Source organism: Colletotrichum chrysophilum (genome assembly GCF_026319265.1).
Source record: "Colletotrichum chrysophilum strain AFK26 chromosome Unknown scaffold_61, whole genome shotgun sequence".
NCBI classification, from domain to species: Eukaryota; Fungi; Ascomycota; class Sordariomycetes; order Glomerellales; family Glomerellaceae; genus Colletotrichum; species Colletotrichum chrysophilum.
This window is the reverse complement of record NW_026517348.1, coordinates 248308-268377: the sequence shown is the minus strand read 5'-3', so window position 1 is coordinate 268377 and position 20070 is coordinate 248308. Positions and strand designations below refer to the sequence as shown.

General features: G+C 51.1%; 5 protein-coding genes and 1 non-coding gene across 6 annotated transcripts; 3 read left to right on the top strand and 3 right to left on the bottom strand.

Moving 5' to 3' along the window:
* Window positions 1–3767: 3767 nt before the first annotated feature.
* AAD14_1 (putative aryl-alcohol dehydrogenase aad14) lies at window positions 3768–4916 on the bottom strand (the record flags this gene model as incomplete). The annotated part of the gene is made up of 1 exon (XM_053180341.1): window positions 3768–4916. The coding sequence occupies one exon, from the start codon at window positions 4914–4916 to the stop codon at window positions 3768–3770; it is 1149 nt and encodes a 382-aa protein (XP_053035790.1).
* Window positions 4917–5755: 839 nt separating this feature from the next.
* Window positions 5756–7366, bottom strand: COL26b_007554 (uncharacterized protein; the record flags this gene model as incomplete). The annotated part of the gene is made up of 3 exons (XM_053180340.1): window positions 5756–6830; window positions 6898–7186; window positions 7348–7366. The coding sequence occupies 3 exons, from the start codon at window positions 7364–7366 to the stop codon at window positions 5756–5758; spliced, it is 1383 nt and encodes a 460-aa protein (XP_053035789.1).
* A 993-nt stretch (window positions 7367–8359) lies between these two features.
* COL26b_007553 (uncharacterized protein) lies at window positions 8360–10147 on the bottom strand (the record flags this gene model as incomplete). Its single annotated transcript, XM_053180339.1, has 4 exons — window positions 8360–8989; window positions 9043–9492; window positions 9565–9769; window positions 9834–10147. The coding sequence occupies 4 exons, from the start codon at window positions 10145–10147 to the stop codon at window positions 8360–8362; spliced, it is 1599 nt and encodes a 532-aa protein (XP_053035788.1).
* Window positions 10148–11740: 1593 nt separating this feature from the next.
* COL26b_007552 (uncharacterized protein) lies at window positions 11741–13355 on the top strand (the record flags this gene model as incomplete). Its single annotated transcript, XM_053180338.1, has 2 exons — window positions 11741–12049; window positions 12150–13355. The coding sequence occupies 2 exons, from the start codon at window positions 11741–11743 to the stop codon at window positions 13353–13355; spliced, it is 1515 nt and encodes a 504-aa protein (XP_053035787.1).
* Window positions 13356–13977: 622 nt separating this feature from the next.
* COL26b_007551 lies at window positions 13978–14072 on the top strand. The gene has a single exon. It is a non-coding gene; the product is annotated as a tRNA-Ile (tRNA).
* Window positions 14073–14906: 834 nt separating this feature from the next.
* On the top strand, window positions 14907–16088 carry COL26b_007550 (putative secondary metabolism biosynthetic enzyme; the record flags this gene model as incomplete). Its single annotated transcript, XM_053180337.1, has 1 exon — window positions 14907–16088. The coding sequence occupies one exon, from the start codon at window positions 14907–14909 to the stop codon at window positions 16086–16088; it is 1182 nt and encodes a 393-aa protein (XP_053035786.1).
* Between the last annotated feature and the right edge of the window lie 3982 nt (window positions 16089–20070).

Below are 20070 nucleotides of genomic sequence, written 5' to 3'. Positions count from 1 at the left end.
GGGCTGGCGGAGCGAGTTGAGAAAGATCATGCAAATTAGGGACTAGTGAAAATTCGAGTATGTCCATGTATTACACCACAATACGATAGTATTAAAACAAGAGAATAGGGGTTATTTGACAAGAATGAGCGCATAAACGTCCCTTTCAGGTGACGTCCAATACCAATCAATGTTTGTCATGGGCGTGCAAGCGACGAGACTAAAAGAACCGTAGATACTGCGTGTTGCAACCGGTTCCCTGATGCATCTCCTGCTCAATTGTTCGTCGAGACCGTTGAGCACGTGCGTCTGCTGTTCCAGACGATCCAGTAGAACATCGTTGATCACGTTAATCACACCCATTGTGTAATTAAGTCGTTACACGATCTTTGTTCAACGTAAAAATTGATTCTAACGCCAATGTGACACGGATAACCTGTCTTTCTCATCACTCTATACACATTCAGCCCCATACCTAATATTTTCGAACCTCACTATGTGTGGGTGGCAAGTTTGCCAAGCCTCCACATGGCTAAGGATAACTTAGAATCAGGAGACAATGGCTTCCATCCCAAATCATCCCCATAACATCCAATATTAATCCATGGGTTGATTGGACCAATCCTAGGCAAGTTTCACTGTCAAATAATCTTGTTGAGTCAGTCTCTCAGCTATTTAAGCGCCTTGGCTTCTCCGATGTCTATCGCTGCGACATGCCGGGGTTCTTTTCGGCAACGGGGGGAAAGTTCAGCTCTGACCACGTGGGAAACACGCGTATGCATAGTCCCCGCTTCGATAACAACTCACAGGCTGCCGGGTATGAAGATCACTGCACAGGGGAATACAGCAACAAGCTTTCTGGGCCTCATGTAACCTGCATCAACCCTGCGATGATGGAGACACGGACAGACCCGACAGCTGCGTAGACTTTCAGGGTCAATCCGCACAAAGTGATTCCTTCGCTGTAACTGCCGTGCAGATAGGGCAGACGATATTATGTGCAAGTGGGGTAACATAGAGTCTAATTCGTCTGAAGCTCATGGATTCTCGTCCGAGCAGCGGCTATAACTTCTATGTCAGTCTCTACAAAGAAAGTCGAAGGACTAGGGATATCCTTCTCATCAACACTAACGTCTGTCTTGAGATGGTGTCTGGGGCGGCACCTGCAGTATCTACATCAATTGAACTTGTTTTCGGCAACCACGTTGCTCCTCGTGAGAAATAAGGTTCCAAACTTTGTGCCTACGATATCGCGCTTTGGCATTTTTCGCGATCAAAGAATGGTCGAAATTCTAGCGGGCTCATTTCGGGTTCGTCTTAGCTACCTGAGTCAAGCAAACAATAAGTCTATTGAGTTTGACTGCGTGGGCAGCCAGGCTTCCAGGTCGTCTCGGGCCGGGGCTAGGTGCGCCGGATGCAGCCAAGTCTCTGCCGAAGCCCCTGCCGAAGCCGCTTTCCATCATTGTTGGTTTCGCCTGTCTGTCTTAGTTCCAGCCTAAGCACGCCGCGAACATCAAAAAGCCACATTCATTTTAAAAAGTTCACGGCGCCACTTTTTTTTTTTGGTTTCTCTTGCCTCGGCATGTAGGCTTTGCGTCGTGTTTCCAAGCTTCTGAATCGTCAGGGGTCGCGAATTGCTTTCGCCTTCGTCGTTGCAGCATCAGACTGCTAGGTCGATATGAAGCGAACTATTCTAAACATCCTGGCAGGGTTGGCTTGTCAGACCACGATGGCTTCCGCGATGGTGTTGAGCGCGGTGCCATCGAATGCAACATCACTACCGACCACAGCCGACCCGGCTGGCGTTGCATCGCAGCAGATGTCGAGCATGCTATCACCTTGCGCGGTATGTTCCACCCACTATCAATGCGCAAGTCCATTTGGAAGGAAGGTTGCTGAGGCAGTGCTATGCAGATGAACTGCACAGCAGCAGAGCTAGCGAAGTCCACTTGTCAACCCACCGATTTCGTCTGTATATGTACGAATCAACAGCTCAATGATGGGATAGCTGGATGTTTGATGCAGAATTGCACTGTTGTTGAATCATTACGTGAGTTCGATTATTTCTTCGTATCATGGCACCTCCTAGATGCGTTACTAACGTGATGCATACACGAATAGAAGCTCAAAACTACTCCAAATCTTCGTGTGGGGCGCCTTTCACTCGCAATTTGGACCAGCCTCCAATTACGTGGACTATCTTCACGCTCTCATTCATAGCGGTTTCAAGCCGCTTCATATCCAAGATTCCTTCTTTGAATCCAGCTTTTCCTTTTGGGTGGGACGATTGGGCAATTCTGGCGTCTATGGTTCGCTCATCAACGCGGCACTCTATGTTAGCACAAGCTAATGTCTTTCCATAGATCATACTAGTAGCTTCTGACGTTGGATCTCAAGTGCGTAAGTATACACCCCGAACCAGATATTTAGCCTGTCCTCACCGAAAACAGTCGTAAGCCTGGGCTTCGGTCAAGATATCTGGACAGTTGCGCCAGATAACATCACCCAAATACTGCTTGTGAGTAAAGTTTGCTTCAATGTTGGATGTCTTTCTGATTGTGTGTTCAGATATTCTTTGCCGAAGAACTCTTCTATTCCTTTGTGGTAGCGGTTACAAAACTCTCAGTGATCATCTTTTACTTGAGGTTATTCCAAGAGAGCTGGTTCCGAAAAGCCTCTTATGGTCTGCTTGGTATCACAACAATGTACGGGATCGGCCAAATCCTTGCGATCATTTTCGTCTGTAGTCCAGTCTCGTACAACTGGACACGGTGGGATGGGCAGCATGCAGGGCAGGTATGAATTTTGTCATCCTTCATTATCCCCTTTTCCTGACTCCAAAATCGCCGCTCACACCTTAGACAGTGTGGTAAAGTCAACATCATGACTTTCGTGAATGGAGGGACCAACATCGCCATTGACCTCGCCCTCGTCATTCTCCCAGTAACACAATTGTAAGTTCTGTCGGAGCTTCTTAACACCATTTAAGGTGCCTGACATGACGCTTTAGCATTACCGTGTCGTGGACAATCTGGAAAAAGATTGGCGTGAGCCTCATCTTCTTGGTCGGATTGTTGTATGTATTGCCCCACGTTGAAGCGATTCCTCAGTACCTGGCTCATAGTCCTCTTCAGTGTCACCGTGTCAAGTTGCATAAGACTGGCAACAGTTGCGAAATTTGCGGACACACAGAATCCAACATGTGAGTAGCATCGACCACCTGAACGTGATGATAAGTGGCTCTAATATGTCGAAAGTCGACTTCAAAGCCCTCTCGATCTGGTCGCTCGTTGAGATGCACGCCAGTGTCATATGTGCCTGCATGCCGGGTATGACGGCTTTCGTCCGACGCGTCAAGCCACGACTGGGATGTCACGCGGAGCACACGCCCGAACAGATAAGGAACAAGCCTAGAACAGGGCGTTCCGTTGCACGCAAGATAAGAGAGACGTTTAGCCGTATCACGGCGGCAGCCAGAGAGGTGGGCAACACCTCGACGTGGAACAGTTCGAAGAAGACTACAACGAGCACGATGACCGGCACTCAACTGAGCACAATTGATCGAGACGCACCCGAGTACCGTGACTACGTCGTCTATGCCCCGTATGCGGAACAAGGGGACAAGGCACTTCCACAGACTAGCATACGCGGTGATAGAGCAAGTTGAGAATTGAATATGAAGTATCATGAAGGACGCTATCTGATGATCCACTTGAATGTTCTAGATCTTGACGATTGCATTTGTTATGTGATGATTTTAATCCTATCTAATCATCTGATACCATCTCTTAAACGCTTGTTTGTCTGCCCGCATTGGGGAATGACATCTGCGCCGCACGAGACAGGCGCGCTGAGTGACCAGTGATGTTCGGGTCTTCGCCTAGGAAGTTGCTTGGGAACCCAACATCAAACGGCTTGACGCTCTCCAAATAGGCAATCTGCTCGTCGGTGAGCTTGATCTTGAGGGCCTCGATGTTCTGCTTCAAGTGCTCGACCTTCCTGCCGCCCACGATTGGGAAAACATTCGGCGCCTTGCTGCGAACGTAAGCCAGCGCAATAGCCGTCACGCTCTCGGTTCCGTGCTCGCTCGCTACCTTGGCCAAAGCCTCGCTGATCTTGATCTCCAACTCCGTTTGCTCGCCTGTGCTGACGAATGATCTCAAGCCCTCGCCATTCTTCTTACGCTCCTCGATCGCCTTCTTGGTCTGGAACTTGCCCGAGCCCAAGACATCCCACGGGCACAAGGCCATGCCAAACATCCTAGCCATCGGCAGAATATCCCGCTCAAAATCTCGGTGCATCACACTCCAACGACCCTGGTAGACACTGAAAGGCGTCTTTCCATGATCGATGGCATATGTGTTGGCTGCGCTGACGACCCAGGCAGGGGTGTCGGAGATACCGAGATAAAGCACCTTTCCTTGTTCGACCAGAATATGCAGGGAATCCATAATCTCCTTGATAGAAGTTGTGTAGTCCCACCAGTGCACATACAAAATATCGATGAAATCCGTTTGGAGCTTCTTCAAAGACGCCTCAACGCTGAGATGCAGGCTGCGACGGTGGTTGCCCATGAAGTTTGCCGTGTTCCCCTTGCCGTACAGATGGCTCCTGAAGTCGGAAGTGTATTTGGTAGCGATAATCATGCGGTCACGGTTCTTTCTCTCAGCCATCCAGTCGCCGATCCAGGTTTCCGACTGCTCATCCTGGTAGTTGTTTGCAGTATCGATGAAGTTGCCGCCTGCTTCATAGTATGCGTCCAGAAGCTTGAAAGACTGCTCCTTGTTCATCGCGCCCATTGCCTCCGCCCAGGCTTCACCAATTGACATGGCGCCGAGAGCCAGGGATGAGACGCGAAGCCCGGCGGTGGAAGAAAGAACCCGCATTCTGCCCAGCTCGGTGGCCGGCTCGGGAGCAGATGCGAGGAAGTTCGACATGATGACGGTTGTAATCTGTGCAATTGATTGAGTTGGTTGCTTCGTCGGTAGCTGTTTTCTTGAATAGACTGGTGTTTCTTTCCAATAATTCCGGTGTTGCGATAGCTCTTAACTGTTTTATAATGATGTCCAGTGAGGGGTTCCGGCTGTAGACGGTCTAGCTTGGTGACATGGTTGACTAATGCGCGGAAATACCTGCCGGATTTTAGCAACATTCCGCGGTTGGGTCACAAAGGTGAAGCGACCATTGAAGCCGTCATGCAGCCCAGGTGCGGGGATCATTCGAGATAATGACGTAGCGAGAATGTTGATCGGTTTCGGTACGACAATGTAACATGAGGAACAGAGTTTCAAGGGGATCCATCGGGCCCTCCAGTTACACATGAAATCGGGGATAACGATCGGTAGCATAGCCCGGCATTCTTCTTCGCCGAATAAATCCTTCGGTCTTACTACCGATCGGTAGGGGCCGTGCGGGGCCCGGAGACGGCCGGAGTTTGCGGGGCTAAGTCCGGGGTGACTGTGTCAGCCTTCGGCTCCGTGGAGAGACGCGAAAAAGAGATAAAGCGCCATATTCTGCAAGTTGTTGGCTATTATGACTGTACTGACTTCACTGCTGGCTACGCTCTGGCCTTTCAGCCCCTTGCAACGAGCGCTATGATCCTGAAGTGACCGAACAGCTGAAGTCACCAAGACCTGTTTGGCGATGCAAACGACACCGGAAGGAGTGCGTGAAATGAGAAAGAATGGGTTAAAGAAGTAGCGTCTATGAGACAAAAGTCGAATCTTGTAGGAAATCAATCCAGTCCAATCCTACTATTACTCCCACGCCAAATAAGTTACTTCCTGCTGGCCTTGAGCTGTTTGACGATCTTGTTGATATGGATGATGGCATCCCGCGCTCCATCCCAAGTTCTCCGTTTCCCTGTTTCAAAGTACCTGAACGCATGTGCTGTCTCGACGCCATGATTGATCAGATAACACATGTAAGGGTCCTTGAACCAGCTTACCCAGCCCCGCCATCCCCAGCCCAGATTCTCCATGCCAGTCCCGGCGGCTTTATGAAGGAAACCCTGGAACTCCCATTGTTTAACTGCAGAAGTGTCGGTTCTGGGCTCCTTGAACCAGCGGCCTGCTACCCACTGGTGGTGTTTGTCAATTGCGCGGTCCATCTCAGCTCTTGGGGGGATCATATCCGAGCTGACACCCCGCCAGACATTACTGATGGCCATGGACGTTACATCTGAGAAGGAGAAGCCGTTATTCTTTCCAAAGGCAGAGTAGGCGAGGACAGCAATACTATCCCAATGAGCTGGCGGGAAGATGTTCATGTACAGGTGCTGCAGGGGTGGGCCGCCGTAAGCGTTGCCCGCGAGGTCGGTCTTGGGTTTGCTCGTCTCCAAAAAGGGAATCGGATCAAAGTCAGCCTTGTATCCGGTGCAGAGGATGACTGAATCGACATCATCTAGAATAGTGCCGTCCTGAAACTCGATTGACTTCGGGCCGGTGAACCTCTTGATGCCATGCATAGACGTGACCTTGCCCTCTCGGAGAAGCTCTAGGACAGTATCCATGCACCCTGCCAGATGCAAGCTGAGTGGCGCAACATCATCGAGTAGTCTGAAAGATGGATCAATCTTTCCGTACTGTCTCATCAAAAGGCCAGTTGCAAGTTGAGCAAGCTTATTGGTGAGATTTGGGAACTTGCTTTGAATGAACAACGACACCTGTCTACGCCAGCGCGTAACGAGGAGGTCGGTTGGAAGATTGTTTCGCCATCTGCTTATGATCCAGGCGCCCGCTCGATGTGAAAGAAAGACCTGGTCGCTTTGGTCCACAATGACCGAAAGGACATCGCTCAGAGTGGCACTGAGCCCTACAAGGACAACCTTTTGTCCCTTGAAATCAGATGGTCTAGACGTCTCATGTAAGTAAAGAGCCTAAGTGGAAGATCCTGTGTATGAGGAGGATACCAACATACTTGCGAAACTGCTGCGAGTGTATGATAGTGCCTTCAAACTTGGCTTGGCCCTCGTAAACTGGCATCTTCTTCTTTGTCTGATACCCATGACAGAAAACAACCTTGTCAAACTCTTTCGTTTCAGGCGCACCGGATCTAACCATCTCCACTTGCCATTTCGACCCATTTCTGTTACGCACGACCTGATCAACTCGTGCATTGAAGACGATGTGTTTATATAGGTCAAAGTTCTCGGCGTACGACTCCATGTATTCCTCAAACTGTCCTTGCGATAAGAACGGGGGATATTCTGCCCCAGTATTAGCTTTGAAAGGGACGAACAAGTTGGTACCCACTGTCTGGCATAGGAAAGTCTGTGAACCCACACGTGTACTTGCTGATGTTTGCGCTTGTCGCTAGAATCTTGGGTCAGAGAAGAACTGATGAGTGGCTCCTGGTTGAGAGACTCACTTGGAAGAGCAGTCGTCATGCTCTTGTCATCAGTGTATGACCACAAACCTCCCACCCGACTCCTTCGTTCGAATAATGTCACGTCGAACCCATCTTCACGCAAAGTCTTGAGCATTGAAATGCCAGTCGAGCCTAAGGTCCATCATCAGCAGACGAGCTAATGGGAGTCCGAGGTTGATGTCTCAATCCTCACCAGCGCCGATGACGGCTACTGTCGGTGGGTCTCCTTGGATCTTGTCCATCACAGCTTTGGACAATATTGCGCACGATGGGACTTGAAGGAAATCTCGAAGGTCGATGAAGCAATTACCAAAAAGCTTGTTTCTAATGAGACATCCATGACAGCGCGGAAACGTACGGACATGGTGAGATTTTAAGACAAGGAGATTGCGGGCGCGCGTTCGTCAGCACTAGCGACAGCAGCCACCGCGTGAAGTGGCTGCAAGCGCGGTGCATCGGAGGAATCCTTCGTGGACAACGAAACTCCCATTTGCCATACTCCCCTTCCGGATAGCAACCACCCTCGAGATCTGGCATTGCGAACAAGAAACTCCAATCAAATCGTCCTTCCGAGATTTCGTGCGTGAGACGCAGGATTTGGAGCAGGGGTAGAAATGACAGCAACATGCCGCTAGCGAGACGCGTCGATGAAATGATTGATCGACACCACCAAATGTCTTTTGGAGTGCGCCACAGGCTATGGCACAGCAACCCGGGCCGACCAAACAATGTGCTTCGTAGTTGCCATCAATGGGACTTTGGCTGGCGCATGGAGCTATCTCTTTTCTTACCGTCTGACAGCAGCCATGTTTCTGACATTCGGTACACTGTTTACCCTCACACACTCGCCATACGATAAATACCAGGCCACTAATCAACACATTCCCAAGCTCACGTCGGGCTTTGTTCTTCACTTATTCACCCATAGAGCATGTATGTGCAACTCGGCTCGCATTGCGGCCATTTTAATAAACGACAGGGGTATCTATGATAGTCCAACTTTACAATGATTTTACAACTCCTGCTCCTTGTCGAGGGCCGTCTTGACGGCCTCGCCCCTGACAGTAGCCTCCGGGGTGTATCCCTTGAACTGGCGCGCGGGAACACCCTTCATGAACATCTCGTCCAGTTCCTCGTAAGTCCTTCCGGCAGTCTCGGGCAGTTTGAACCACAGGTGTACCAATGAGATGACAGACAAGCCTCCGAAGATGAAGGCCAGCTTGGCGCCCAAGTTGAGCTTGTCGGGGTTGAAGAGGTAGGGGAGAACAAAGTTCCACATGGTTTCGAGGGCCTTTTGGCACGCCAGACCAATGGCGATGGTCTTGATACGCAGACGGGAGGTAGACACCTCAGCAAGGACTGTGTACGCGGTAGCACCGATGGTAACGTTGTACCACCAGCAGTAGAGGAGGATTAGAGCGACGGTGCCCTTGTTTGTGGCAAGGGTGCCGGGAAGAGCGAGGCCACCGGTGACCAGGAGAATGACGGTCAGGACGGCAAGGCCATTGACAGTAAGGCTGCGACGTCCCATTCTGTCGACTAAGTACCATGACATGACGTTGCCGATCAGAGAGATGACTTGCTGAACAATCTGGAGCTTGAAGCTGTCGGCAGTGCTGTATCCAGCGAGTTGCATGTAGTACTGGTAGGTTGTTAGTTTCGCTGCCTTCTTAAATTCATGAGATAGAGACTTACAGTGCTGTAGGAGGCGGCGAAGGTGATGCCTGACAGACTCTGGATGCAGAGAGGAGAGATGGAGATGATGGTACGTCGGAGGTTGGACTTGCGGAAGCACTCCAGGTAGCTGGCGCCAGCGGTTTCACTCGTGATCTGGTCCAACGTCTGGTTGATGACCGCAAGACGAACTCTTCCCTCATCACCTGTGTGTCCTAGTTGTGCCAGACACTTCAAGGCCTTATCCTGCTTTCCTTTGATGGCAAGGTACCAGGGGCTCTCGGGCATGAACCAGATACCGGCGGCGGCGATGGCGGCAAATCCGTATTGTCCGCAGAAGACGGCGCGGTAGGCCCAGCGGCTGTTGAGGGTTCCGGTCTCGTTGATGATGACGGCGACGATGAGGGGTCCGAGGGTATACGAGAGACCTGTGAGACAGGTGAAGAGACCTCGTAGGGCAAGAGGAGTGATCTACATTGGGTCAGTCAGAATTTGTTTATGCCACGTGGATCGCACTACAGAGAGTGTTCCTCGACGACTCACCTCTCCAATGTATGTAACCGTGACGGAACCAAGAGCACCGATAGCGAAACCGTTGATGAACTTTCCGCCAAAGAAGACCTCGTTGGTTGTTGCGACAAACTCGAGAGTGATTCCGACGAATGAGAAACCCAGGGCAATCATAATGACAGTCTTTCGGCCAAGCCAATCAGCAAGGTTACCGCTGCCCAAAGCACCAATAACAGCGCTGCACGAGTTGATTGTTAGTAGACTGATTCTTCAAACCCCTAATCACTCCAAGAATCACTTACGAGGCAACGGGGGCGCCATTGAATGCAGACTGCCACTTCGTGTCGAGAACATAGTCGCCGTCGTAGAAATGTCCAAAGTCTTTCCTGAACTCGGGGATAGACAGAATGCTACCTCCGGCCTGGTTCTCGAAACTCAAGACCAGCACACACCAGACGGCGTAGACACACCAGAATGACGCCTTGGGGTATTTCCTCAGAGACTCCCACTTGCCAAGCTCATGCTCTTCCGCATTTCCCAAGTTGGCCAGTTGAGCCCGAGCCTCGTTGGGATGCTCGAGGTGGTCGGTGTTGTTCTTCTCCGTATCGCCGCCCATGGTGAAAATTTTGTCGCGTTGCGAAATCAGAACAATTCTCAGGATGCTGACAGTTGCGTGGGATTGGTTGGCAGGCTTTGACTTGGTTGCTTGCAAGATAAAAAGACTAAAGCCAACAAACGCCAAGGTGCAGACAAAACACCATGTTGCACTATCAAGGGCGTTGACAAGTCTTTATAAAAAGATACCCCCACGACTCGTACTTACGATGCCATCCGATGGCCCACGCCGACATCATGGAATGGTCACCCTATTCTGGAACCTCTCGGGAAGGATGACGGTGGATCTGGGGAGGTTTCCAGCAGACAGCATGATCTGGGGATGGACCTGCGGGGCCCCGATCAAAAGTCGGAGCATGGAGAGTGGTGGGTTGTGGACAGGACGAGTCAGGGGAGTCAGGCCAATATCCACCCTTTGGCCGCTGAAGTGCCTCTGGTTTCCCCATGCAGGAATTGTAACCCCCGCACGAGAACCGGTTCCTGGGCTCAGGGGAATTTTGGAGAAATTTGTTGTGCCTCGTGCGTTGCACAAACACACGAACCCGGCTATTTCCGGCTCGCGAGCGTTGGGGGCTTCTCTCCACGACTTGACGGGCGTTTTCCAGCCATGTGGATTCGTTTCGGGGCCCTTTTCCGACTTTGGCTAGGCTTCTCACAACAAAGCGGATTCTCTGTCGACAGTCGGTCAAGTCCAGACTGCGCCGTTCGGCGGCGTAAACACGAGTTACCGATCAGTGATCACGCACTATCGCGGTGGCCGTACTCCGATGTTGGCCCGTGTTCCGTGCCGTCTTTCGCGTGGGAAGAAACAGAGAGTGGTTAGGATTTCCGTATCCGGCATCTCTAAACGCCGCATAACATTGGGTGTTTTTAATCGTTCGCCCTGCCCGTCTCCAAGTTTAAGCATTCATCTGATGTGATTGATGCTTGAAGTTGATCGAAATGATCAGGTCACGGCGCGAGATTTCATCGCGGTAACAGGGGCTTTCAAAATAGACTCCAACACTCAACGACGACAAGTTGATGAGTGCGGAACGAAAACCGCCCACAACTAGTCGCAGACACTCAAGACGCGTCAGTGAAGCTATTCCAATCCAACTCCTTCATTCGAAATGACGCAACCCCGGACCGAGGCCTCGGGAAATGATCCTGGACGTTTGTCCCCACACGAGTCGCGTGGGCGCTTGACAACCCCCAAACCGGACAAGCCCAGGTCCAGAAGCCATCGGCATGCGGGGTTGACACCCTGGAGAATATTTAGCAGCACCGGAATCCGGCCGAGGCCACCGCACGATGATTCGGGCCTGAAGACCACAGGCGAAGGTATCCAAACAAGGAAATCATTAGCATCCCACTTCCAAAGACACGTCGCGCGCGGAATCTCGTCATACAAAGGGACGCATTGCTTGCAAGCTGCAGGGCTTCGTTCAAGGAAAGGAAGACAATCGCATCATTCCAGATCATCAGGTGCCGGTTGAGAGAAACCCTTGTCGACGAAGTTGGACCGTCTCGTAACCTCATCTTCGTGGCTTCATTCTCTTCCCCTCACGTCACTCCTGCAGGCTGCACAGCGACCTGCAGACAATCCGACAAGATGGCGCAAACCACCAGACTTCAGACCTTCCCCAACAAGCCCAGAGTGTTTGTCCTCACAGACATTTCCAACGAGCCCGACGACGCGGAGTCCCTCGTCCGCTACCTCCTCTACTCCAACCAGTTCCAAACCGAAGGTCTCGTCGCAGTTTCTTCGACATGGATGAAGAACAAGGTCTGTCCCCAGGACATTCGCAAGATCCTCGACGCCTACGCCGGTGCAGTCGACAACCTCAACAAGCACACGCATCCCGACTACCCGTATCCCTCAGCGGACAGTCTCCGAGCCCTGGTCAAGTCGGGCCCACCGGTACGCAAACAACCCCCTACGCGATGAACCCCTTTTCGGCCAGAGAGGAAGATAGCTCCCATTTCGGTTTTCGGGATCTCGCTAATTCGTTTACGGATAGGTCTATGGTATGGCTGGCGTAGGTGCGGATAAGCCTTTGACCGACGGTGCCCAACTCCTTCTCGAAAGAATTGAGGCTGCTTCAGAAGACCCCTTGTGGGTGCTCGTCTGGGGTGGTACCAATGTCCTCGCCCAGGTCCTCCTGACCATCCGCGACAAGCACTCCCCCGAAGAGGCGGCTAAGCTGCGCGCCAAGTTGAGAGTATACACCATCTCAGACCAAGACGACACCTCCGCGTGGATCCGTACCCAGTTCCCCGACATCTTCTATATCTCATCCATCCACGGCTGGAACCAGTACGGTCTTGCCGCCTGGACTGGAATCTCTGGCGACAAGTACTATGGCTTTGACCAGGGCGGTCCCGACTTCTCCAAGGTCTCGAAGCAGTGGATCAAGGAGAACATTCAGATTGGCCCCCTGGGATCCGCCTACCCGGATTATCTCTTCATCCCTGAGGGTGACACCCCTACCTTCCTGTACCTGATCCAGAACGGTGTCGGTGACCGTGAGCACCCTGAATACGGATCATGGGGCGGTCGCTACGACCTGACAGACGCTAGCGACGCTGGCCAAAGAGGTAAGCACTACAGCGATATGTCGGATTCAGTTGTCGGCGCAGACGGCAAGACGTACCGTTCTAACCAGGCCACCATCTGGCGCTGGCGTGATACCTACCAGAACGACTTTGCTGCTCGTATGCAGTGGTCGCTCAACCCCGATGTGGCATCAACAAACCACCACCCCATCGTGGTCGTCAATGGAAAGGGCGGATTGGAGCCTTTGTACTTTGAAGCCGAGGCCGACAGCACCATCGAGCTGGATGCTTCAGACACGTACGACCCTGATGGCGACAACCTGACCTTCAAGTGGTGGCAATACCGCGAGCCCAGCGCGTCTCAATGGCTTGTCCAGTTCGAGGTTGCGCATCTCGGCATAGAGAAGCTGGATGCAGAGGGCAAGAAGATTAAGGTCACCGTGCCACCACCCGAGAAGTCCTGTTTGGAGTTGATCAGCCAGAAGCCCAAGGCTAAGGGCCAGTTGCTGCACTTGATCTTGGAAGTCACAGATAGTGGTTGCCCGGCTTTGACGAGCTACCGTCGCGTGCTGATTCAGGCTACGAACAAGGACCTAAGAGGAGGCAAAGACCTCAAGGATGGAGAGGGCCATGACGCTATTGGTGATGCTATGAAGGACTTTACTGGCTGAAATGAGTTATGAGATATGAATTCAAAGAAACGTTGAAACACTTATTGCGAATATCCTGCGTGTTGCCTCATGCATTCTAAGTTCGAGTTTATGACGGCTGGTTGGGCTCGCGTGTGAGATAAGGCTTCCCCTTCCTTGAGTATGCCGCGTGAGAGGGAGTGCCTCATGCCCTCACGAACCTCTTCTGCATCGACAATAGCCAAAATAAGCACTGACTGGGGACGAATCAGTACTAGGTAAGATAGCATGGGTCGTAAATGCTAGTGTGTCTGTATGCTTGACGAGTTTCCGTGTGGAATTCAAGGCCGATTCTCTCAATACGCTATGTCTAACCCCTTTCCTCTATATATGGAGTGCTCATTAAAAACTATTTCAGTCCTGATTGGCCCTCACCTTGGGGTGCCTTTGCACGACCATAACGTACATCCATGACGAAAAGCGACCGAAACACCAAGCAATAGCCCCTAGGGTATCTTCCTAGCCTGCATGTTTAATGTAAACTAAGGGGTCACAGCCACGGAAGGAAACTCTTTGGAGTCCCCTGGTGGCCACATGCCGCAGGGTTTCTCGCAGTGGATCCAATATATGGATCTTAGGGTTCCCAGCTTCCACACAACCAGCAGGTCGGTTAGCTCAGTTGGTTAGAGCGTGGTACTAATACGACATCCGTCGTGTTGAGTAATGCCAAGGCCGGGAGTTCAAGCCTCCCACTGATCACATTCTTTTGCTCCGAAGCATCGGCTTCTTTGCAAGTTGACTTTTTGCTGCATTTTAGAAATTTTGAGCGTAGCTGTGGATCCTGCTCCGATATCCGCCGGGAGATGCGGGGCGTGTGGGGCTGCAGCCGGGATCGGCAGATCCGTTCTTCGCCGATTGACCGTTTGTCAGGCCGAAGAGTCGCCGTGGCGGTTTGAAGAAAGAGGAGAGAAATGTGGCTTTTGATAAGCAATCTCTATCGCCATGCTCAAGCTAATCATCCGCCAAATAGATTACCGGCGCCGAGGATGGACGATTTCGATGCGATTGTGATCTCCACCAACAATCTTCGGCGCTGAAGACATTGCTCAGCAAGAATCCTTCCATCAGAAGAAGCACGGAAGTTCGTCCCAACGAATCCGGCTTCCGGACGCACGAGCCGAATGCTGCTCAAGCCGGACGACATTAGAATGCTCATACATTCCTGAGACGACTTGTCATCGCATTCGCCACGGCGAGAGGAGAGACAGCTCACTAGGGCGATTGGTAAGCCCCCGCAGAAATCCGCCCAGCCCACGGCCAGCCATTGTTGATCCAACAGCAGCTTTAGCGAGAGGACTAGGCATGCACAATGCTGTCATAGGACCCTAGATTGAATGCAGATTCCGAAGCTTATTTTTCCGCCTTCGGGGAGCTTCATCATTCCTCATAAAAAGCATTCGAGCTCTCGTATGATCGTTGTGGGCCACGATCTTCATCTTCTGCGCAGCTTAAGCCCGGCTCTCTCCCAGTTTTCTTTCCTTCCACGCACCCTCGACAGTTCCATCTTCAGTGAGCCGAAGAACGAATCAAAACATGGAGGTCGAAATCCCGGCAATTCACCCGGCGGTCGCCGTCAGGGCTCCCCGCGAGCCACTCATTCTCATCGATGCACCGACATATCCACCCGATGCCGGCGAAGTCATTGTGAAGGTTGAATGGACTTCTTCGACGCCTTATCATCTGCACCAGGCCGACGGAGGATTATTGATCGACATGTTCCCCCGCATTCTTGGCGACACCTTCGCAGGGACGGTGCTTATGGTTGGCCCCGGCCCGCATCATGTCGATCTCGAGGTTGGCGACAAAGTTCTGGGATACTCCTTCCGCGACGTCAAGGATGGCAAAGAGAAGGCTGCACAGACGCTCATCACTGTACCGACATATTTGCTCGGCAAGATGCCGCAAGGCTTGACCATGCAAGAGGCTGTCACTGTTCCCGACAACATTGTCACCGTTTTCCAGGCTGCCGTCATGGATCTCGGCCTGCCGCTGCCGTGGCCTATTCCCGAAGGGTGGACCCCTCCGGAGGCCGACGCGCCGATTTTGCTTTGGGGCGGGGCCGGGTCCGTGGGAATGTACTCCATCGAAGTCTTCCGGCATTGGGGATACAAGAACCTCGTCGTTGTCTCGAGCAAGAAGCATCACGAGTATTTGAAGTCACTCGGCGCCACCGTCTGTTTCGATTATCGAGACAAGCACGTTGTCGATGAAATCCGAGAGTACCTTGGGCCGCAAGGTGTGCCCTACGTGATCGACTGCATCGGACACTTGACGGGGTCATTACGGCACATCACAAAACTGGCGGACGACGGCACCAAAGTTGCTGTGATGCTGCCGGTGGTCATCAGTGACCCGACAGAAATTCAAGCACCTGTCTATCAGATGACGGAGCCAGCGGAAGGACAGTGGAAGGAGGGTGTCATTGTCAAGGGGGTTCGAACGCATTTTTATCTCAAGGTGAGATACATGCATTCCGAATCTGAACAATATTTCCATACTAACATCGAACAGAACCAACTCTTCAAAGACAAGATGCAATGCGAGATCATTCCGACGTTACTCGAGCAGAAGGTCGTGCGGCCGAACCCTCAGAGGATAGTGGAAGGCGAGACACTGCTGGAAAGGGCACAGGATGCGATCGTGCTACTGAGAAACAAGGCAGTAAGTGGTGAGAGACTGGTTTGGCGAGTTTCTGAAGACGATGCGGTAGTTTAAGCGTTGAATGTCACCCGCACTTTTGCGGTAAAAGTTTTTAATGCCACGAATCATTTTGATGTTTACCGAGGCGAGCATTTTCAATGGCTGTCTACTTGGAGCAGCATTAAAACTTCGAAATACGCTGTGAATGTGACTAAGAAACCCTGCGGAATCTATCTGGAAATCTATGGCTGATCGTGAACAGTGGTTTGGGTTGTGCGCTCCGTCGGAGGCGCGACAGAACTGGCACGGGATTCAGAAAAGGCCGAATTGCGGTTCTGCAAATCTTTCCAGGCACTGCTCGCGTGCGTCCGCTGCAGATTGAGACACGGAATTCCGCGCTAGAATAATCGCTTCGCTAGTCCTTGTGGTTCAAGGCTTGGAACAATCGCTCAGTGGAGTTGCATTTCCGGCTCCGCTCCGCATCCCCTCCGGCTCAATCATTCCTCCGACCGCAACGAACTATTCCCCTAGTAGGACTCATTCAGTGAAATCGATTCCATATAATTACATGGACCTATCTCATCTTGACTTGCATTTTAGTTTTTCGTGCAAACGACCATGGCCTCATCGATGTTGGCTATCACGGCACCAAGCTACACTGACCCTTCGGGATACCAGCTCTCCACAATACCCCAACCAGTTATCTCCGACCCTACGGATGTCCTATTTCGGGTTCACGCAGCGAGTATCAACCCAGTCGATGTGAAGAAAGCGGCTGGCATTTTTAAGCTTGCGGTAAAGGAAAGGTGCGTGCAGCGCTCCACGACTCCCATCATTATGCGTATTAGCTGATCTGATTGAGCATAGCTTTCCATACCAGATTGGATATGATTGCGCTGGGGTCGTAACGCAAGTCGGCAAAGACGTAAAGGCATCAAAGTTGGGGACGAAGTTTTTTCTCGCTTACGAGAAGCAAATCGAGGTAAGCACTTGGGTGAGCATGGAGGACTTGGATCTTGGTTTTAACGCATTATGTCACAGGAGCATGGAGCGAATATGCCAAATGCCCGGAACACTATGTCGCATTGAAGCCCAAAAACCTTTCATTTGAGGATGCTGCGTCGTTGCCGTTGGCCGGCATGACGGCGTTGCAGACATTAAGTCGATATCAGGGTTCGCTTGCGGGCAAGACGGTATTTGCTCCCGCGGGCTGTAAGTTTTGTCTGTTGATACTCAATCAACCTAAGCAAATCACTGACAGGTTCACAGTGAGTGGTACAGGAGCATATGCTTGCCAGCTGGCGAAGAAGGTTTTCAATGCCGGCAAGGTGATCACCACCGGCTCGACTTCAAAGGTTGACCAAGTGCCCAAGCTGTTGGGAGAGGGCACAGTCGATCAAGGTGCGTATTTCATGACAAGCCTTTTTCCGGTTTCCTGGCTAATAGCAAGCATTTAGTGATTGATCATACCAAGGAGGATCCGACAAAGGTGATTCCACGCGCATCAGTGGACTTCATCTTGGACACGACGGGTGAAGCCATGTCTTTTCTTCATCTCATGGTTCCGTCAACCAGCCTTATCGTCTCCATCTCAACGCAGCCATCTGGTACCCAACTTCAGCAGTCTAGCGTGATGAGACGACCTGATAATCCACGACTTCCGTGGTTCGGGCGCTTGTTCTTGGATTTTTTCGACACGTGTCGTAGGACACGGGCTCGAAGATGGGGCGTGGCGTACGAGTATTTGTTCCTTGACCCCAACGCGAAGGATCTCAAGACACTGGCCGGGCATGCGGAGGAGGGAAAGATTACGCCGGTAGTTGGATGCACGGTGAATCTCAAAGATGTTGACGAAGTCAAGGCTGCATGTGGGACAGTATACAACGGGAAGAGAGGGTTAGGCAAGACAGTGATTAGGGTTGGCTAGGAGACGCTAGACAAAGTGAAAGAACGATGTAGTATTTCAGGGTACTACTGCATCAATGGGCAAGTTTCGCTGCATTTTTGGGGGCAAATGAGTGAGCGGAGAAATAAGTTTTCTACCTTACTCCACACATGGGTAGATGGTCAGGGTTGTACAGGTATGGTCGGGGCGCCCCCATTGTGTTGACAGGAACTCGAAGTTACATCAAGGTGATGCATTAACAAGGGTCTCGACAAGAGAAGGATTGTTCATTTTATAAAGCTCGTTCTTTTATTATTTTGCAAAGCTTTGATGTGGATTTGCGGAGCAAACAGAATTCAATACACCGGCCCTATGATGCATCTCACGATATTCCATTTGTATCCTAAACTCCCCTATGATATTCGGTATATGATATGGAAAGAGTATTACCACCAGCCCAAAGACTGGAGAGCGACTTTCGAGCCTTATCCCGAATTATGGTTTGCGTGGAGTCACTACCACTGGTCAGACAATCAGTGTCCGGCTGAGAAAAGCGACAATATCATATGCAGAGAGGCGGAAATCGTGCGAAACATAGTCCAGCCGGTGTTCAAATTCCGACGATGGCGCACTTCTGTTGCATGTGTCAGCCACGACCATTTCCGAGTAAACTGGAATACCGACTGTGTCTGGCTCAAGCCTCGATCCAACTGTTGTGGAATTGCCTTCGCTTACAATGGAGCGCTGAGAGCATCGCTTGATTCTCAACCCACTTGGCTAAACAACGTACAAACCCTGGTGCTTCAGGCTCCTTTTATCGGCAGTACCAAGAACCAGACCTTACCGCATTATCTGCTTTGGGGTATCCGTTCCTACCTCACTAGCTTGAGAAAGGTTGTATGGGCAGTCAGAAGTGGATCCTTTCGCGGGTATATTCAAGAGCTGTGGTGCTACTTCCTATTGAGATGGATGATCCGTCAACGCCGACAATGGGAGAATGTAAAATGCCAACTACTGGATGCTAATCCACCAAGACATTCTGCATCATGGCGAAAAGAAGTACGTAAATGGAGTGAGTATATTGTGGAAGCTAAGCAACTAGACCTTCACACCTCTGGAGTATCAGAGGTCAGCGAAATCGAAGGTGCTGAGCAAAGCTTCAGAAATTCGTTTGGCGATGTCCTACGGGAATGCGGGAATAAGGATGGTCGTCGATCCCTTTTTTACTAGTGTACCTGAAACTTGCGTCTTGTCTTCGTTTTGAATGGAATCCCCATCGCGTTTTCTAGACTTATTGTTATTGAACTTTGCCTTAAGAGCACAATTTTGAAATAGACTGGGGACCGTTGCGGATATTAGACTTGACTTGAATTACAAATTTTGGATTTCAGAGAAGGTATCTAACGTTTGCTGTACCGTCATGGTTCAGTACTGGCAACATGTTATATATATGGACTGTTGACGGTTGTCTGTCCTCATCAAGCGCTCGACCAATTATGACTCGCCCGATGCGAGAGTTTGTATCCAGTAGGGTATGAAGCACGTACAGAAGCTCCCAAGGTGACAGAACAATGTTCAGAGCAGTGACTCACACAATAGTCCCTATAAAACAAAGGACATCCCATTCGGAAAGAGGCCTCTACACTCGCGGACAACATTACACACATTGTCTTTCATTATGGCGCCAACGACATTTCATCTCTTCCCTCAGCTGCCATACGACATCCGACATGAAGTTTGGAAAGAATATTACAGTCGCCCCATACACTGGGATACGCAACACGTATTCAATCCAGACCTCTGGTTTGAATGGACTCGCATTCAGTTCCGTTTCGACTCTTCTTACCAGCCACAACAGTACTGCGATGACGAGATATGCAAAGAGGCAAGTATTGTGAGAGACATCGTCCGGCCAATCTGTCGAATCCCGCAGTGGTACAAGAATCCTTACTACGAGCTTGCTCGAGTCAACTGGAACACAGACTACGTTTGGTTCACGCCAGCAGAGCCTCTCTTAGGGCTTCGACTAGCATTTACGAAGACTGTATTGCTCAAAGAGACGCCTGATACTACATCTACTTGGCTCAGCAATATACAAACATTGGTTTTATCCTCTGGCCCGCCTACGTCTACTCAGTACCGGCAACTCCCTTTTGACTTGTTGTGGGATCT